The 15,255-nt window shown below is 39.7% G+C and overlaps 2 protein-coding genes across 4 annotated transcripts in view; one reads left to right on the top strand and one right to left on the bottom strand.

Annotated features, from left to right (window-relative positions):
- Positions 1 to 15,255, bottom strand: part of tio (zinc finger domain-containing protein tiptop) — a 310,616-nt gene that overhangs the window by 238,227 nt on the left and 57,134 nt on the right. The window contains exon 1 of one of the 3 annotated variants that reach the window (XM_022075563.2): positions 1,547 to 2,231. The exons of the other annotated variants lie outside the window; for them this stretch is intronic. Coding sequence (XP_021931255.1) covers positions 1,547 to 1,586 — 40 coding nt within the window. The 5' untranslated portion in view covers positions 1,587 to 2,231. Of the gene's footprint in view, positions 1 to 1,546; positions 2,232 to 15,255 lie in introns of those variants that run through there. 3 annotated transcript variants of the gene reach the window in all.
- LOC110835400 (uncharacterized) overlaps positions 2,370 to 15,255 on the top strand; it is a 50,365-nt gene continuing 37,479 nt past the window's right edge. Inside the window, exon 1 of the mRNA XM_022075562.2 lies at positions 2,370 to 2,593. The gene's annotated coding sequence lies outside the window, so the exon portion shown is untranslated. The remainder of the gene's footprint in view (positions 2,594 to 15,255) is intronic.

The raw sequence follows: 15,255 nt of genomic DNA, 5'->3' as shown, positions 1-15,255 counted from the left end.
ACCGTCCTATGAAATACTTTCGCTAATCTGAAAGCTCAAAATTCAAAATGTCCATACATGAAAAGATACAATATCCTGTTAACCTAACCCTTTGAGCACAGTGTTAAATATATGTCGGTCTACAGCATTCTATAACAATCAGTAATTCTGAACTTTCCCCACTGAGTGTATTTTTATATTTCGTATGATTCTGGTAGCCAACAGCGATTCTTTCCTTACGAAAGTAACCACCTAATCCTTGTAATATGTTTTCTTTGCGGTAAAAACTGAATTATTAATTATTATTTAGAGGAACTTCGTGTTCAAAAGGTTAAGCTCAAAACTGGAAACGAATCCTAAAAGCAACTTACAAACATTTTATCGTGAAAAAACATTCCAAGCTCCACATTAAAAACTATAATCTTTCCTGGAACCCTGTGAAACCTATCCTACTTTTTTTTTGTTACCTTATTGGGGTTTTAATTCACAAAATCCTACTTCTTCTTCGTGAAATACTTTGTCCAGGCCCGAAATAAAAATAGCAGAAAACTATGTTGTGAAACTCGAAATTCGAAACACCACGGGTTCTCAGTGCACTTCAATGCGAACGTGAAATGTCGCCACGTGTGCTTGAACACGCGCCCAGAAGTGGTTTAAACGCAGACTTCGACATCGACCTGCGCTAAGTACGCCTACGAGCCTCGCGGTGCGAGCCGTCGACCAAGGCATGGTTAGACCATGTGTACTGTGCAATCCGATCGCACAAACACGGAATGTAACGTCATACAACACTTCTAATAAACGTTAATTGTACGCAGTATACATTATTCAAACAAACCAGTGAGCTACCTTAATTTACTCTAATTTACCTATTCTTCCTTTATCAGTTTCTTGCTCGGACAGTGATGCATTGGGCAACAAATACGGACACATGAGCGAAAACCTCAGGATAAAAATAAAATAAAAAGTTTTGCAGTTTAACCACGAACAACAAATAAACTTTGAACATTCTCCCCAGAACCACAAAATATCGCAAAACTCTTTTAAGCTTCAACATACGGTAGTTCGAGTCCTGTTCACGTGTGATTTTATATAACGCAAAAACCTTTCGTCGTTTTAATTTTCTACGACCTCCCCACCCAAAAAAAAAATTACTGTACAATAACCACTGATCACGAGAATCAAGACTCCTTACAGGTCTGCAGAACGGACTACACCACGTGCCATTAGTCTGTAAGCCGGGAAAAACACTTTCAATTCCTGATCTATGAAGACGACGGAAAATTCCAAGTATAATTTAGTTGGTAACGAAGCCAACTGCGTATTTGGAATCTCCTGACGCGGTGTTGTGCAACACAAACAAAATAACAACACATTCTCTAGAACAGCGAAGGGAGAAACCCTCCCTCGTCAGTGTCGTAACTTCCCTCTTTCGTCTCTTACACCCGCGCACTGCTGTCAGTCACTCGCCTGTCACTCACGTCAGCTAGCAAAAACACGAGCACTCGCCTCGAAAAATCGAAACTCTCCTCACAGCTACGTACAGTCGTGCACATGTAATACTTACATTTCATTCGCTTGGGGCAATCCTGCTTCCTTCGTGGCATTGCTCGACTCCGGAACTGTGGCACCAGGTGATGTTCACGGCCGAAACGCCAAGCGCTGAGACGACGAGGGGTGTTGAGAAGGACGGCAAATAAGCTAGAAATTTGATACGGTCATTTTAACCTCTTCACTATAATGCACGACCACACCACACACACAACTAACGTCAACTGTCGGTCAGATGGTTCTTCGTCGGTTTCCTGGTCCGCCTCTTCACTGTCGCTTGTCCACCGCACTTGTGACATCACTCACTGCTAAGGTGCCGAAGGTAACACCAACATAACCTACTATAGAAGCTACAGAAACATTCAGTGGCTTGCGGTCGTGCTGGGAGGACGGCATCTTACGTCCGCTCACACTACCCAACTGACCGCTCGGTGTGACAAACACCTACTCACTGCATTCACAGACACTTCACCGTCATTCTTAAACTGTTTTGTCAAAAGACGTTATTTTCTTCTCAACGTGTCTATCAATTCAAGTCTGCAGCACACTCACGGATTGTAAGAATCAAGCCTTACAAGTTGACTGTAGATATTTCAGATGCGAACAGTGGATGATGACGTTGGAAGCGACGAGGACGAGCAGTCAGCCGGGCACAACAGACACTGACTGACTGGCTGCGTGACAAGCCGCCTGCCCTCTCCGCCTGCACTGGCACGGTAGACACATAGACGCGGCGCAATCACCAGCCACTCCGTGGTCCGGTCGCCGCTCGGGGTCTGTCGACTAGATCTCTCTCGCTCCCTGTCAACTCCTCGTCACAGAGGATCCCGAAAATCTAAACGAGCCTGCTACAGTACTAGCAAACCTCATGGGTTCGGACGTGACGTCATGACAGGAAGGCGTGGCCCCTTGAAGATCCGCCCATTTCACCCCACTATATCATACTCGCGTACTTGGTACTTCGAACTTGGAACTTCGGTTACAGTGGTACGAGAAAGGCTGACTTGAGACCTGGATAGATATCTGCAATTTTGAAGACATTTTAGAGGATATCCTAAGAAAGGTCAGTTATAAAGCTATTCTATGTATACTTTAAAGATGTTATAGGCTTGAAGCTAATCTTTATATCTCCGTAGTTTTATATATCAACGAAAATAATGTGTTACATCTTCCTAACCTCTCGTTTTGGCATCCATATTGACCACCGTACAATATTATAGCCTCGCTGCACGAACAAAGAACGGTCCGCATTCACGGACTGCTAGTCATTGGACAGACAAACAGTCACGTTAAACGTTTCCAATAATGCATTATGTATAACTTTTAATGTGTACAGATATTTGTGCAGTGGCTTTTATTCACTCTAACCATACATTTATTACTATACAGCAGCGTTGACTACAAACTTCGTAGGAGCCCCGAGCGAGGCTATGGAGTTCGAAAGATTTGTTGCTAGGTGGCAGCACGAGTCAAGAGGCGAACTCGAGCAGTTCCGGTGCATGTTATTCAGTTACGGTGATGGCGGAAGTTAGGAAATGTGGTGACTCGGAACAGAGATAAAACTGTAGATGTAGAAACACAAACTGTCGCATTCCATCATATGCATTTTTTTCTTCAAACATTGCAAACAATGTAACTGTGATCTGACATTATTTTGTCACTGTTATCTGCAAATGGCCAGCACAAAGTAATATTATACAATATGATCCGTAATAAATTGTTTTATCATACGTGGGAGCGAGAAACAAACAAATTAGTAAGCATAATAATAATAGACATTTTGAATAAAATGGTGTTTTGGAATTCGTGGTGCGCGTAATTACTGCAGACCAACCTACTTTCAGCTGGGCAGGCTGTAAGAAACTCAAGTGGGACTTTTAGTGTGTTTCTTAGCACATTAAGAACAGCAGAGTTCATGTTATACTGCCTACTTATTTCTGTTATTATTTTTGTAAGCGGTTATCGATAAAGCAGACAGCTTTTCAACCTCAATCTATATTCAAGTACAATTTTGTTGAGGAACGTTTGTATTTTCATTATTTTTCTCGTACTTAGATTTCAACTTACAATCCCAAATTAAATACCATCTTTTAACATTTTCAACTCAGGCTTATCATCACACAGTCTACTGACTATAAATATTAAATTAGTTTATTCTCATTCCTCCTGAAAGGTTTCACAACCCTTTTCTTGGGTATCATAATTTCTCCTCCCATCTATTTCATCTGTCGTTTCCTTTCAGTAAGTACAATTCTAATATTTGTCTGTGTGTTGACAATTATGAATATGGCGACGGTGTAACACTTAAGAACATAAAGGAACCTATTCAAAACAGCAAAGCACGCATTAGGAAAACACATGTACGTGTTCCTATACCAGGTCGCGCAGACATTTTCGCTGTTCACACCGATAGTAAAGTCTGTGATTAGGTTATAGCATTATCCTTACGACAAGAGTCATTCTTACTCCAAGTTGACACTAGTTCATTAAGTACAACGCCATGAAGACGTATAGGGGAGAAAATAAAACTCCACACATTCTTGATCTAGGCTTCTCAAACCCCGTCCGCTTTACCTTTTGGGAAGAACCCAGATACCCACTGAATAGGAGGCTGGGTGGGACCCAGACATTTCTGGGAGCGAAAGCTGGAAAAAGAAATATTTTGCTCCTGCCGAGAATAGAACCACAGTCGTCTGGTCCGTAGCCTAGTGACTACATTGACCGTAGACCATACTAAATAAAGGAAGGTAGACCTATAACACGCAAAAAAATTTCATCGCGTCTTTTGCGACATTGAATCCTTTCCTCATCGTGATTTTTACTGATATCAGACACAGATGCATTGATGACGGAGGAAGGCCTACAAGTTCCACACTGGACCTATAGCCAATTTCATAACTATTTTATTCTGTTGCATAGTTCAATCAACGAATCAGGCATGTTTTTACAGGTGCACCATTTAAAACGCAGCCCAGCAACAACCAGAATCAGGTTCGCCCCACGTAATAAACTCTCCCAACCTCCCCCTTGACATTCGAGTCAACGTCACCCTTGTTGCTAGGCCGCTGCGCAAAATCTGATGCATTCACGAGTAAAATGTATGTTAATTATTGAGTATTACTTTAATAGAAATTGTTTTCTGCTGCTTATAAAACATTTAGAAATGTATGTGTTGCATTTTAAATGGAATGTACTGTATTATGCTAAAGAGAGGAATAAAATATTCCTCACTAGACCTAAATACCTACACCACAACTTATTACATAGACTAACGTTTTAATTCAAAACTGAACCGAAACTCTGCTCTATGGATTTAGTTTTGTTTCAGTGATGTATTATTGTACAGTATCCGAAACTTCTACATTTCTTTCTTGTTTCACCCCTTTCTTATTTTTTTCAGAGGTACTCACATTTTAGATTGTAAACGAAAAGATAACTGACCACATTAATCTTAGCTGAGTAGGACAAGAGATTTTGTAGCGGCGTTTTAATTCCTTCAGATCGGAGTGACATGTTGATGCCTTGTATTTTACAGCCACGGGCAGAGAAGTTAAAACCACACAAAAACAAACTTTAGGGCTGCAGGACATCCCTGTCACAATAATTCTGTTCGCAAAGCAATTAGACATATGAGAGAAGAGGGTAACTAGCCGTTCGCCTTCAATCATGAGCTCCGCAGTGCAGAATATTAACAAATTACGAATTAATTTCTTGAAATTAATCGACTCGTTGAATGACTGATTAGACTATTGGGTTTAAAAACATCATAGATTCAACTACTGTGTGACTATCTTACCTTTAATATTTCAGTAAAAACTGAATGTCTACACACATTCAGCGAATGAAATAAATAACATTTTAAGACGCTAAACCATTACATACGTGAATTAGCGAATTTAGTGTTTTTGTTCAAAATGACCGCCGTTAGCTTCGTGGCACAGTTGACAGTATACATCTTTTTGGGGCACTCTGTACATTGCAAGGGATGAAACTAACAACGGGCGCCCGTTAAACGGTTGCAGTTTTTGGCGAGAAATGCTTTAAAAGGCGCGCTATTATCGTAGCCTGTGTACTGCGAGGCGGGCTAATAAATTCGCATGTCAATATATAGAATGGGAATCATTTAACCTGCACCCGGAATGATTTATCTCGTATACTCTGTTACATCTGTCTGGCAGTACATGAGGAGTCACCCAGCTGCCTGCCTGTGGATGCTGGAACCAATTGCGTATTAGCTAACTTATTTATACAATTTCATTTCGTGGGACGTTTTAAAAAATCACATAACAAAAGGAGCATTTTATAAGCTACACAGATTCACATGTCTCCCGCTCCATTTCTTTTCGAAATAGATGGAGTGATTATAGATTTTGAAGCGAAAAATTAGTTTCTGAAAGTGTCCTCTAAATTTCATACCGGTTAAATAAAGCAATAGTGCCTTTTGGCGAGATTTCAAATTCTTACGGGGACGAGTTTGACAGCCATCTAGAATTGTACCACGTGTTTCAAATGATTAGAACGAATTGGCTTAGAATTTGTTTGGTCGTAAGAGGACTGAAATAAATTAAGAGTTATCGATATCACTCATATAAAGGGATTTTTGGTAATTTAAATACTCCCCATTGTAATTTATTGTTTAAATAGTGCGCGCTAGAGGGCTGCGATGAGGTGGACAATTGGGTCTACGTAGTTTGAACGAGTGTCATGAAATGTGTTAAGAAGTTTGGTGTGATACTGTCAAACGGGAAGTCCAGGAAATAACAGTGACGAATCAGAAACTGACTCAGACTCACGTCCAGTGTCTTACTTTATTATCAGCAGTCTTAAACTTTTACCTTGTTAATATGATTCACACACCACGTTTAATGCTGCTCTACATTCAGAAGTGTTCTTATGAAAATCTGTTTTTTATTTGTGTCACATGTCGACATTTGCCTTCGTTTGCCATCAGGCCTATCAGGAGACTTTATAAATATGATTATTAACAGGCCTGTGGTGGAGAATCAGACCGTTAAACAGGTGCCTTGCTAGTGGTATAGTTTATTTCAAGACTGGTTGGAGCAATATGTCTAATGCGTGGATGGCTTTAACCGTACATTTGAAACTTAAGCAGGCACGTCTTGCTTATACATGCAGAAAGTACTCCTAGTTCGTTACCATAGCAACAAATCTCGGCTTGTTTTCGAGGACAACCAGGCTCGAATCTCGAGCGGGTTACTACCTATCCGGACCAAATTTCTGCGTTGTTTTACTCAGTCTTTTCAAACTAACACTGAGTTCATACTTTCAGTTCCTGTCCTCTCTCGTTCTCTTCTTTGATTTTCATTTGGTTCCTTATTTCATTATATTCCTTCCTCTGTTGCTATACATTTATATTTCTCTGTACCTTTCTCTCGAATGTCTCCTTTCGAATTTTTTGTCAACATCCCACGTCATATAACCTGTACATTTAAAGCAACATTGTTAAGTTAACATAAGAGTCAGTCACTCTTGAAGGATCCGCGTTTGCGAATATAGTGCGACATAGTTACCATGAAAATAACTAGAGGCTTTGTTACAGTGGATTCATCCCACAGAGTCTGTCTGTCTGTCACATGCTATTTCCATTACGCCATGCTGTTGTGGCAGCAGTTATCTTCGCCTATTACACCTGTGTCTGTGTCAAAGGGTGTGATGCTGATTAAATTAATGTGCTGTTAAATTCTCGCTGTCGCATTCCTTTCACTACTGATTTAAACTTCACGTGTTGTATAAATTGTTACATCCCATTACATTAATCTTGAAATGCATTTGTCTAACAGACAAGCGATGTTAGCCTGACGAGAAGTTCTGGGAAGGTAGTTATATTGCGCAATTTTCTTCAGATGCTCCAATCTACAGCCTATGATGAGGCTAACAAGAAATGTAAACTAATAATTATGCCCACTTTGTGCAGCATAAGTTGCATTTGAAAAAGGAACGTAAAACTGTACCGACTTTGCGTAAATAGAATATTATTATTTTGTGTATATGAATCTATATTCATATATATTTCTGTATTAGTTCCGTTTGCTGTATATTAAAATACTTTTTGTAAAAAGTGTTAGTTTGTGAAAAAATGTATCTAAAATATATTCCACTATGTTTAAACCTTTCGTGACTTATTGTGTACACACAAACACACACACATATATACACGTATTACATAAAGCAAATATGCCTATGTATACGCTTATGTATTAAGCATGCATATATGGCTGTATGCATGTGCATATATCTATGTTTGTATGTTACTGGATCTACAATAATTTTAATCCGCTCCCTTTTTGTTTTATCGGGCGAAACTGTGTCTCCGCAGAACTCTAATGGACCGATTGTCCATTCCCCAGATGGTGCATGAGAGAATATGGAACTAGTTGTTGACAGGGGAAAACCGAAGGACTCGGAGATGAACCCGTCCCATTGCCACATTGTCCACCATAAGCAGGCGTCTAACAATGTTTGCTGTGGCACGACCGAGACTGTAACTTTACTCAGGTTCGCAGCCGTAGTTTAGCAATGATACGAAAACATTATACCACATTCAATTCTAAAGCTTACAGACATGGACTGTACCGCTCTGAAGTTACGGACTGAATGTTGTACGAGAAGAAGAAGAAGAAGAATGTTTCGCCCGTATCTTGCATGCCTCCATGTCCCACTGAATAATCACGTCCGCTCTTGAATGATTTAAGTTGAGTTTTGTATGGAGTGTGATGTATGATGTTAGTGGATGTGTAATTTAGCCATGGCTGGCCATAAGGATTACATTCGTATATAATAATAAAGAAGCAAGGAGCTGTAACATTCTGCCAGTAAATCACTTCCAATCAGGAAACTCACAGAGCACAGCACATATACATGTCAAGCAATTGATTCACTGCTCCAACCGTCTCCAGTTCTGTCTGCGACAACTTGTCAGTGACGGATTTCAGTTCATCTTTCATGGCCCGCCGGGCAGACTGATGCAGCGGTAAAGCTACAGCCCTGAATTCAGGAGGTACTTTGGTTCGAATCCCGACCGGATTAACAGCTGTCCTAATTGAGATCATTCATCCCCATTTTAACAAAATCAACTGGGCAATATCTTTGAAGCCAAAGCTCGTTTGATAGTATTTAAGAATTCAGTCCGTACCGCAAAGAAAACACCAGATCTCACAATCACAAGGATCAACTGGTTAATGCTGTTTCGGGAAGTAATGGCTATTTGCAGTAAGAATCACATGATAATAATAAGTACAAAATTCGAGTTACTGATTGTTAAAGAAATTGGTACATACATTTCCCACTGAGCTTTAAAGTGTTAAGATTTATTTTTTGGTCGATATAAACACATGCCAACGGAGCAAGATTTGATGAACCATCTCAAGTGATGACTCATTCTATCATTCTTTGATCTTTCATGTTTCCCTTTTTTCCCTCTGTACGTCTTTCAGTGTTCAATCAGTTTGTAATCAGAGATAACAGAATGAATTGATCGATGAAATTCGTGGTGAAATTTGGCAAAGTCTGATTCCGCCACTGTTTTTATTTCTGACTTCGGACGCAGTTTGAGCCATCGAACGCCAGACTGCGCTGCTCTGTGAGGTAGTAGAGTTCCTTTCATCCACACAAGACACATTGCTCTTTACCTTCAGTGCTGTACCCTTCGCCCCTCCACAATTCCGCTTTCAATGGTTTTCGGTCGTCGTCTACTCACTTGCTTTGCTTCAAACATAAAATAGAGCTCCTAGATATACATACATACATACGCGGTCCTTTTTCCTTTCCTTCCCCTTATACAACTTAAAATTTACGAGTCATATTCTTTCTTTCTTCAGGCTGCGAGAATTCTAGTGACACCGGTGACTTGTAAATTTAAGGTGGAACACATGTTGGGGTCAGGGGGAGGGAGGGAGGGACACGACCCCTCCCCCCAGTATCAGCCTGTGCTCAACTTTGATATCACCAGTCACCGCAGTAATAAACGAACATGACCATGGTCTCAGTATACCGATTTATAGAGAATGTCAGGTAATGAATAATTAACCAAAACACTGGCCTAAAGACACAGCTATTAAATATAGCCTTCGAAAATGTTGCACACTTTAAGTATTTCGGGACGACAATGGCCTACTTTGAAGAGATTTCGGGACATTTTTCTGTCACCATAACTTCGTTAAACAATAAATAAATTCAGACCAGTACGTAGTATGGAAAGGATTACATCAAGAAGAATCAGAATTACGGGATAGAAGATATGAAATATGCGTATACAGTTTTGACAGGGAAACGCCGAGGAAGGCGAGACCGTTTGTGAGAGAGGTGGATGGTACCAAAATAGATGAGAAGGTGGTAACTGGATTAAACTGGCCCATCATACGACTCATTGGCAGAATTTTACTAACCCAGTGATGAGCACTCTGGTTCCATTGCAAATACATTTTTTACTAGTTGGATAACTATCAACTGCTCTGTGGTCACTGTGTAATTTTCTAGAATGAACATTCTGCTCGTGAATGCATCATGCTCTCTCGTCAGCAGCGGCCTATAGTGACCTTGACTCGAGTGTCAAGGGGAAGGTTTTGACAGTATATTACACGAGGGGGGTGGGTGACTTAATTTGTGTACCGCTGTTCGTGATTGCTGTTTGGTTGTTTTTTAAATGGCACATTCTGTACAAGACCTATTTACAAGTTATCTCTGCTTTTTCTTATCCTGGGGGAACTGAACTTGCTGCCGTAAAGAGATGAAACTTCTCTCAACCGTTTCCACTAATCAACTTCACAAGGAGCCTTCATTCCCATCCATACTGTTGACATGGTCGGAATTTTTTGAAATCCAGCGTCAACAATTTGAGAAAATTAGACACTGGTTCATCAAGTACAGCAATTCAGTTCATTTTCTTTACTTCAGTTGAATTGTTTTCCCACACGCGTCCTATAAAACGCTGTAGAGTGATTCGGTCTTTCGGTATGCAGTCGAAAGACAATAGCATTCCCCATATATTTATAATTTGAAACAAACAGAAGTACTTATTCAGAACTCTATTAACGAGTTTCGTTTGTCTGTCTGTCTGTCCCGTCTCTGAATCAATCACGAGCGTCAACATAAAATACCAGCCATCAGCAACGATTTCTCATTAACAGACCGGTGAAGCAGTAGTGCGTTCTCCACAAACAGTATCTTAACTCACACTGCACAGTGCAAATAGCTAATCGTCTACAAATATAAAAATTACTAGCTCGACTGATCAAATTTAGTTAGGACATAATAATTGCCGCCTAGTTTAACATTAAAATGGACTAAACGTCTTAATCACCCAGACTAGACAATCTCTGTTAAAATATATATATAATTGTTCACTTGGACTCTCCCCGTCATCTATATCATAAAATTATAAAACTACAACGTTTCGAAAGCTGGATTCTGCTTCTGTTTTTACATAAAAATGGAGGAAGAGGACAGAAAGGCTATGTGTTCGGCCCCTGTTTAAGCTAGTCTCAGACGTGGTACTGAAAAGTGCTAAATATGTCGGCGTGTTGAGGTTATTTGAAGTAGACCCTGTCGTTGTGACTGGTCGCAAGTAATTTCAGTGATGACAAGTTAACAACCATTTCTGCTACCAGAAATATTGTATTGAAATAAGGTCTAAACCTTTAAATCACACGAAACATGCAAACGGAGATCGCACTTGTACTTATTTCATCGCACTGTTCTCTTTGAGACTGTAATCGTCAGAAATGGAGACTCCAATGCGCGGTTTGGAAACTAACCTGCGCATATTGGGCATAATCTCTGTGAAGTAGGGGCATGACCATTCTGTTAACTTACTCATGGGCCGAATTGGGGTTGCAGTATTCTGAAAGAGGCACAGTACGAACAGCGTCAAATTCAAATTCATAAAGTTATAAAAGTATTATCGTGGCACTGACTACACAAATACATAAAAACAGCATCGTTAATAATTACGCCGGTCACGATATTTTAACACTGATTTTGCTCCCATTAAACTCACTGAAATGAATCTAGAATGCACGCTACTCCGCTGTCTTGCAACCAGATGAAGACAGTAAGTCGGAAACCCAAGATTTACATTGCCGTCAATGTCTTCATTTTAATTTGTACTTACACTCTTATTACAATAATTTCTCAGTGATGTGTATGTGTAAGTAAAAATTCATGAAGTACAGTACTAGTAACCATTCCCATGGTAGGGACGAGACGTTTTATTGAAAAACAACAGGAATGTGTATTCTCAGCAGACCTGGCCTCTACACTTAATAATTTAAAATCAATTCCCCCTGTCATTTATTGACAATTCATATCAATTAAAACTTACTTACTTCCTAAATTAATTTCAGGAAGGATAGACTAAATAATAAATATGTGAATATCGTTGCATAGCGAAACAAATGTTTTTAAATTTCTTCCAGTTTCACACGCATGGAATCCAGTTTTCTGGGAAAGTATGTTAGAAGCTTATTTCGAGTGTTTTACCTACCCTTCCTACATTAAAATATTAGGAGAATATTTTGACCTAAGAGGGATGAAGTTGCAGGAGGCTGAACCGAGTTCCATAGGCCTTGATGAGGAGCTCAATAATTTGTACTCTACGCTAAATATTGTTTGGACGATCATATCAAAGATTATGAGATTATCTGGGCATGTATCACGCATGGTACAGATGACAAATATGTGCGACATTTTGGTTGGGAAGTCTGAGAGGAAGAGACCACTCGGAAGATCTACACTTAGATGGGAGGATGATATTAAAACGGATTGGACTAATATGGCTCAGAAATTTGGGTCGATGGCGGGTTCTTGTGAACACGGTAGCTAACCTTTTCATTCCATAAAAGGTTGGAGTTTCTTATCTAGCTTAGCATATTATTAGCTTTTCAAGAAAAGGCTCTGCTCCAAGGAGCTATTTAGTAATATTAGAATAGTTTATTAACAATATACCTGTATTAACAGTCGGTAGTTAATTCATTACATTCAGTAATGGGTGGTAAAACTAGTTTTTACATTCTGAGAATGCAGTTTCAAACATTTCTTTCTGTCACAGTTCTGAGATATTGATTCCATTTTAGTTCAATATTTCAATAGCAGCAACTCTATTTTACTAACCAACATGACATAAATAGTCACGACTGTCATATGTATCAATTTTGTGAACACACTCGAAACCCTGAGGTCTATCAGTAAAGATAGCCTATGGTCTACTGAATGTATGTTCGGGATTTAATTGTTATTGACTCTCGTATACAATCCTCCATTTTCACAACGAAACTGGAACAGTCCGGCCTTCGGGTTGCTAAAGTGGAAATTTCCATCTGATAACAAGATTCTGAATACATGGAGGTTTACTTTTGTATCTCAGTACATTTTTATGCTGTGGTATTTGCAGTGATTTTCGGCTTGTATTATAACTGTGTAATTTATACGACATAATCTAAAGGTTGGGTTTGTGTGTATGATAATGCAGGGGGGAGGGGAACTTTACTCTGATGTTTACAAAACCGAATTCCTTTCGATACTCCTCGCAGCGGCGTAAACTCATGAGACAGCGAATTCGTTTCTGGTCGTCATTTTGATGCAAACCTATTACATAGTATTCTATTTCGTAGGTGGAAGGGAATTTTGAAAATAAAAAAAAATAAACAGGTACCTGTGAAAACATTCTGACCAAATTTTTGTATGCAATTCTCATGTCTCTGGTGTCTGACATATTTTCTGTTTTTCTCATCCTCATTTCGTTACTTCTTTTTACAATGCAGAGTTGCTTATATGTTATGAAGGTCCTCATTACGTGATTTTTTTTCCATCTGTCACTACTTTATTAGGTACAGATGTTGTCCAAATATAAATTAGAAGAAATTATTTGACCATTGCACAGAACGTTCTGTTTTTCAATAGCCCAAACTGCTGAGCTGTCTTCTTCGCAGAAAGAAGACCGATGTTAATATTATGTACATCTAAAAGACCCGTACTCTCATTATATATGGCAGCGGCCAGTTTCTAAAATTCAATAGACATTCAAAGCTGTCTTACAGGCTCAAAACATATTTCAGCGTTTTATAGTTGACTCCAGCTCGGTAAGGAATGTTGCTGCTGACGTAAATCAATCCACTGGAACCTAAAAACAATTCACATAACCCACCATGCCTGTGTATAGGACGTCCAAAAATACTGACTCTAAAAGACTAGCACATAAGGTTCTGATGGAACCCATGCCAGCTATAAATATTGATGAAGAGTAGTCATTAACTATCAATCGCATACCACATTTATTCACGCATAGATTCGTGTCCTTGTCGGGAATCGAACCCGCTTATTCACCCCATATTCTAATTAACAAATTTACTGGGCTATCCATGTAGCTGAATAAAGGTTTACTTATTTTCGAAATGTGATAACCAATGAACCGCTAGATTTCGTAAGAGGTCACTCGAAAGACAGAGACGGAGAATTTCACAAGAGCAGATAATGGACATATGTTGGCTGGCTCAGTGCGTGGACACATTGTGATGTCCATAAAGGCAGAACATTTGTTGACCTACTGAATAACCGTTCGAGTAAAAGTGCCCCAAGTCAGTTAAATCAGCAGTCATCGATATACGGGATTAAAGTACTGCGAAGAAAACATATTCCGAGCTTTAAATTCGATCCGTGACCATCTTAGCGCAAGTCATGAGCTCGTTTCACCGAGTTACCATAGGAACATTGGCAAGTGGGCAGGTTTGCTTTAGGACCAACGAATCTAAAGCCCGCGATAGGGGTCAGAGTGCCATATTCGTTTTCGCATCTACCTCCCCCTCCCCTCCGGTAGAAACTAAAGTGCCAATACTGCAGGGTAAGCAGAGTTGCTATATCGTATTTACATTAGATCTTTCGACGGTTATACTATGCATTGCAAAATTGCTGTGCTCATTGTCACACAGTCACTTTTTCCACTGTGAACAACTTTGTTCCAAACGTTAATAAACCGTCTTCCGTAGGGTTCACTCAATGGCATTAATTTTGACAACAGTGTGACTGAAAAGCTACGGCCAGCAGAAGAGGGAAAATTCGGCTTAGCAGAGGAGGAAGAGATCTTTCCCAATAGGAGGGGTGGAAGTAGAATCCTCACATATTTTCCTTTGTCTACATCCACTGGTCTCGCTGTAGGCTTACTTACTTCTAACCCTGCGTTCTAGTACAATGATCGCCAAATAACTCTGCCGCGATCCAGAAGACGAAAATTAAACCATTGTTGACTTGGTACTACGGCCCTTCGTTTGTACCTAAGCTGCCCTCATATAGTTACCATGTCATCACTCTGTTTCAGTCAATTGTGTTGATAGGAACACCTACAGATGGTGTCTAATGTCATACGATCCGATACTGAGGATTCCGTCCATGAAGCAACAATGGGATTGTGTTCACAGGCTAGTGAAGCAGCCTCCGTCACGATATAGACGTATCTAAAAACATTTTCCTTGTTCTAATTTTTGGCCATCAATCGCAAGAACAAATAACTTTCCTGTAGAATAGTGCACAACTGAAGAGTGAACAGACTATTTTGTTAAAATAAATTAGGCCTTTATATAATCAGGCTACAGAAATTATCAGGCGTGCGTACAGTTTTATGAATGAAGAGACTGGAAATGGTATTTGGACAACAGTAAACAAAAACAAAAAATCTGAAAGGGAACAAATGCCTTTGGCGTTACAGAACTGTCACTC

The sequence above is a fragment of the Zootermopsis nevadensis genome, unplaced genomic scaffold (assembly GCF_977971745.1).
Source record: "Zootermopsis nevadensis isolate Lab colony 2312 unplaced genomic scaffold, Znev_1.0 Znev_ptg000021l, whole genome shotgun sequence".
Classification (NCBI taxonomy): Eukaryota; Metazoa; Arthropoda; class Insecta; order Blattodea; family Termopsidae; genus Zootermopsis; species Zootermopsis nevadensis.
The sequence above is the reverse complement of the archived record's forward strand: the minus strand, read 5'-3'. Positions and strand labels throughout refer to the sequence as shown.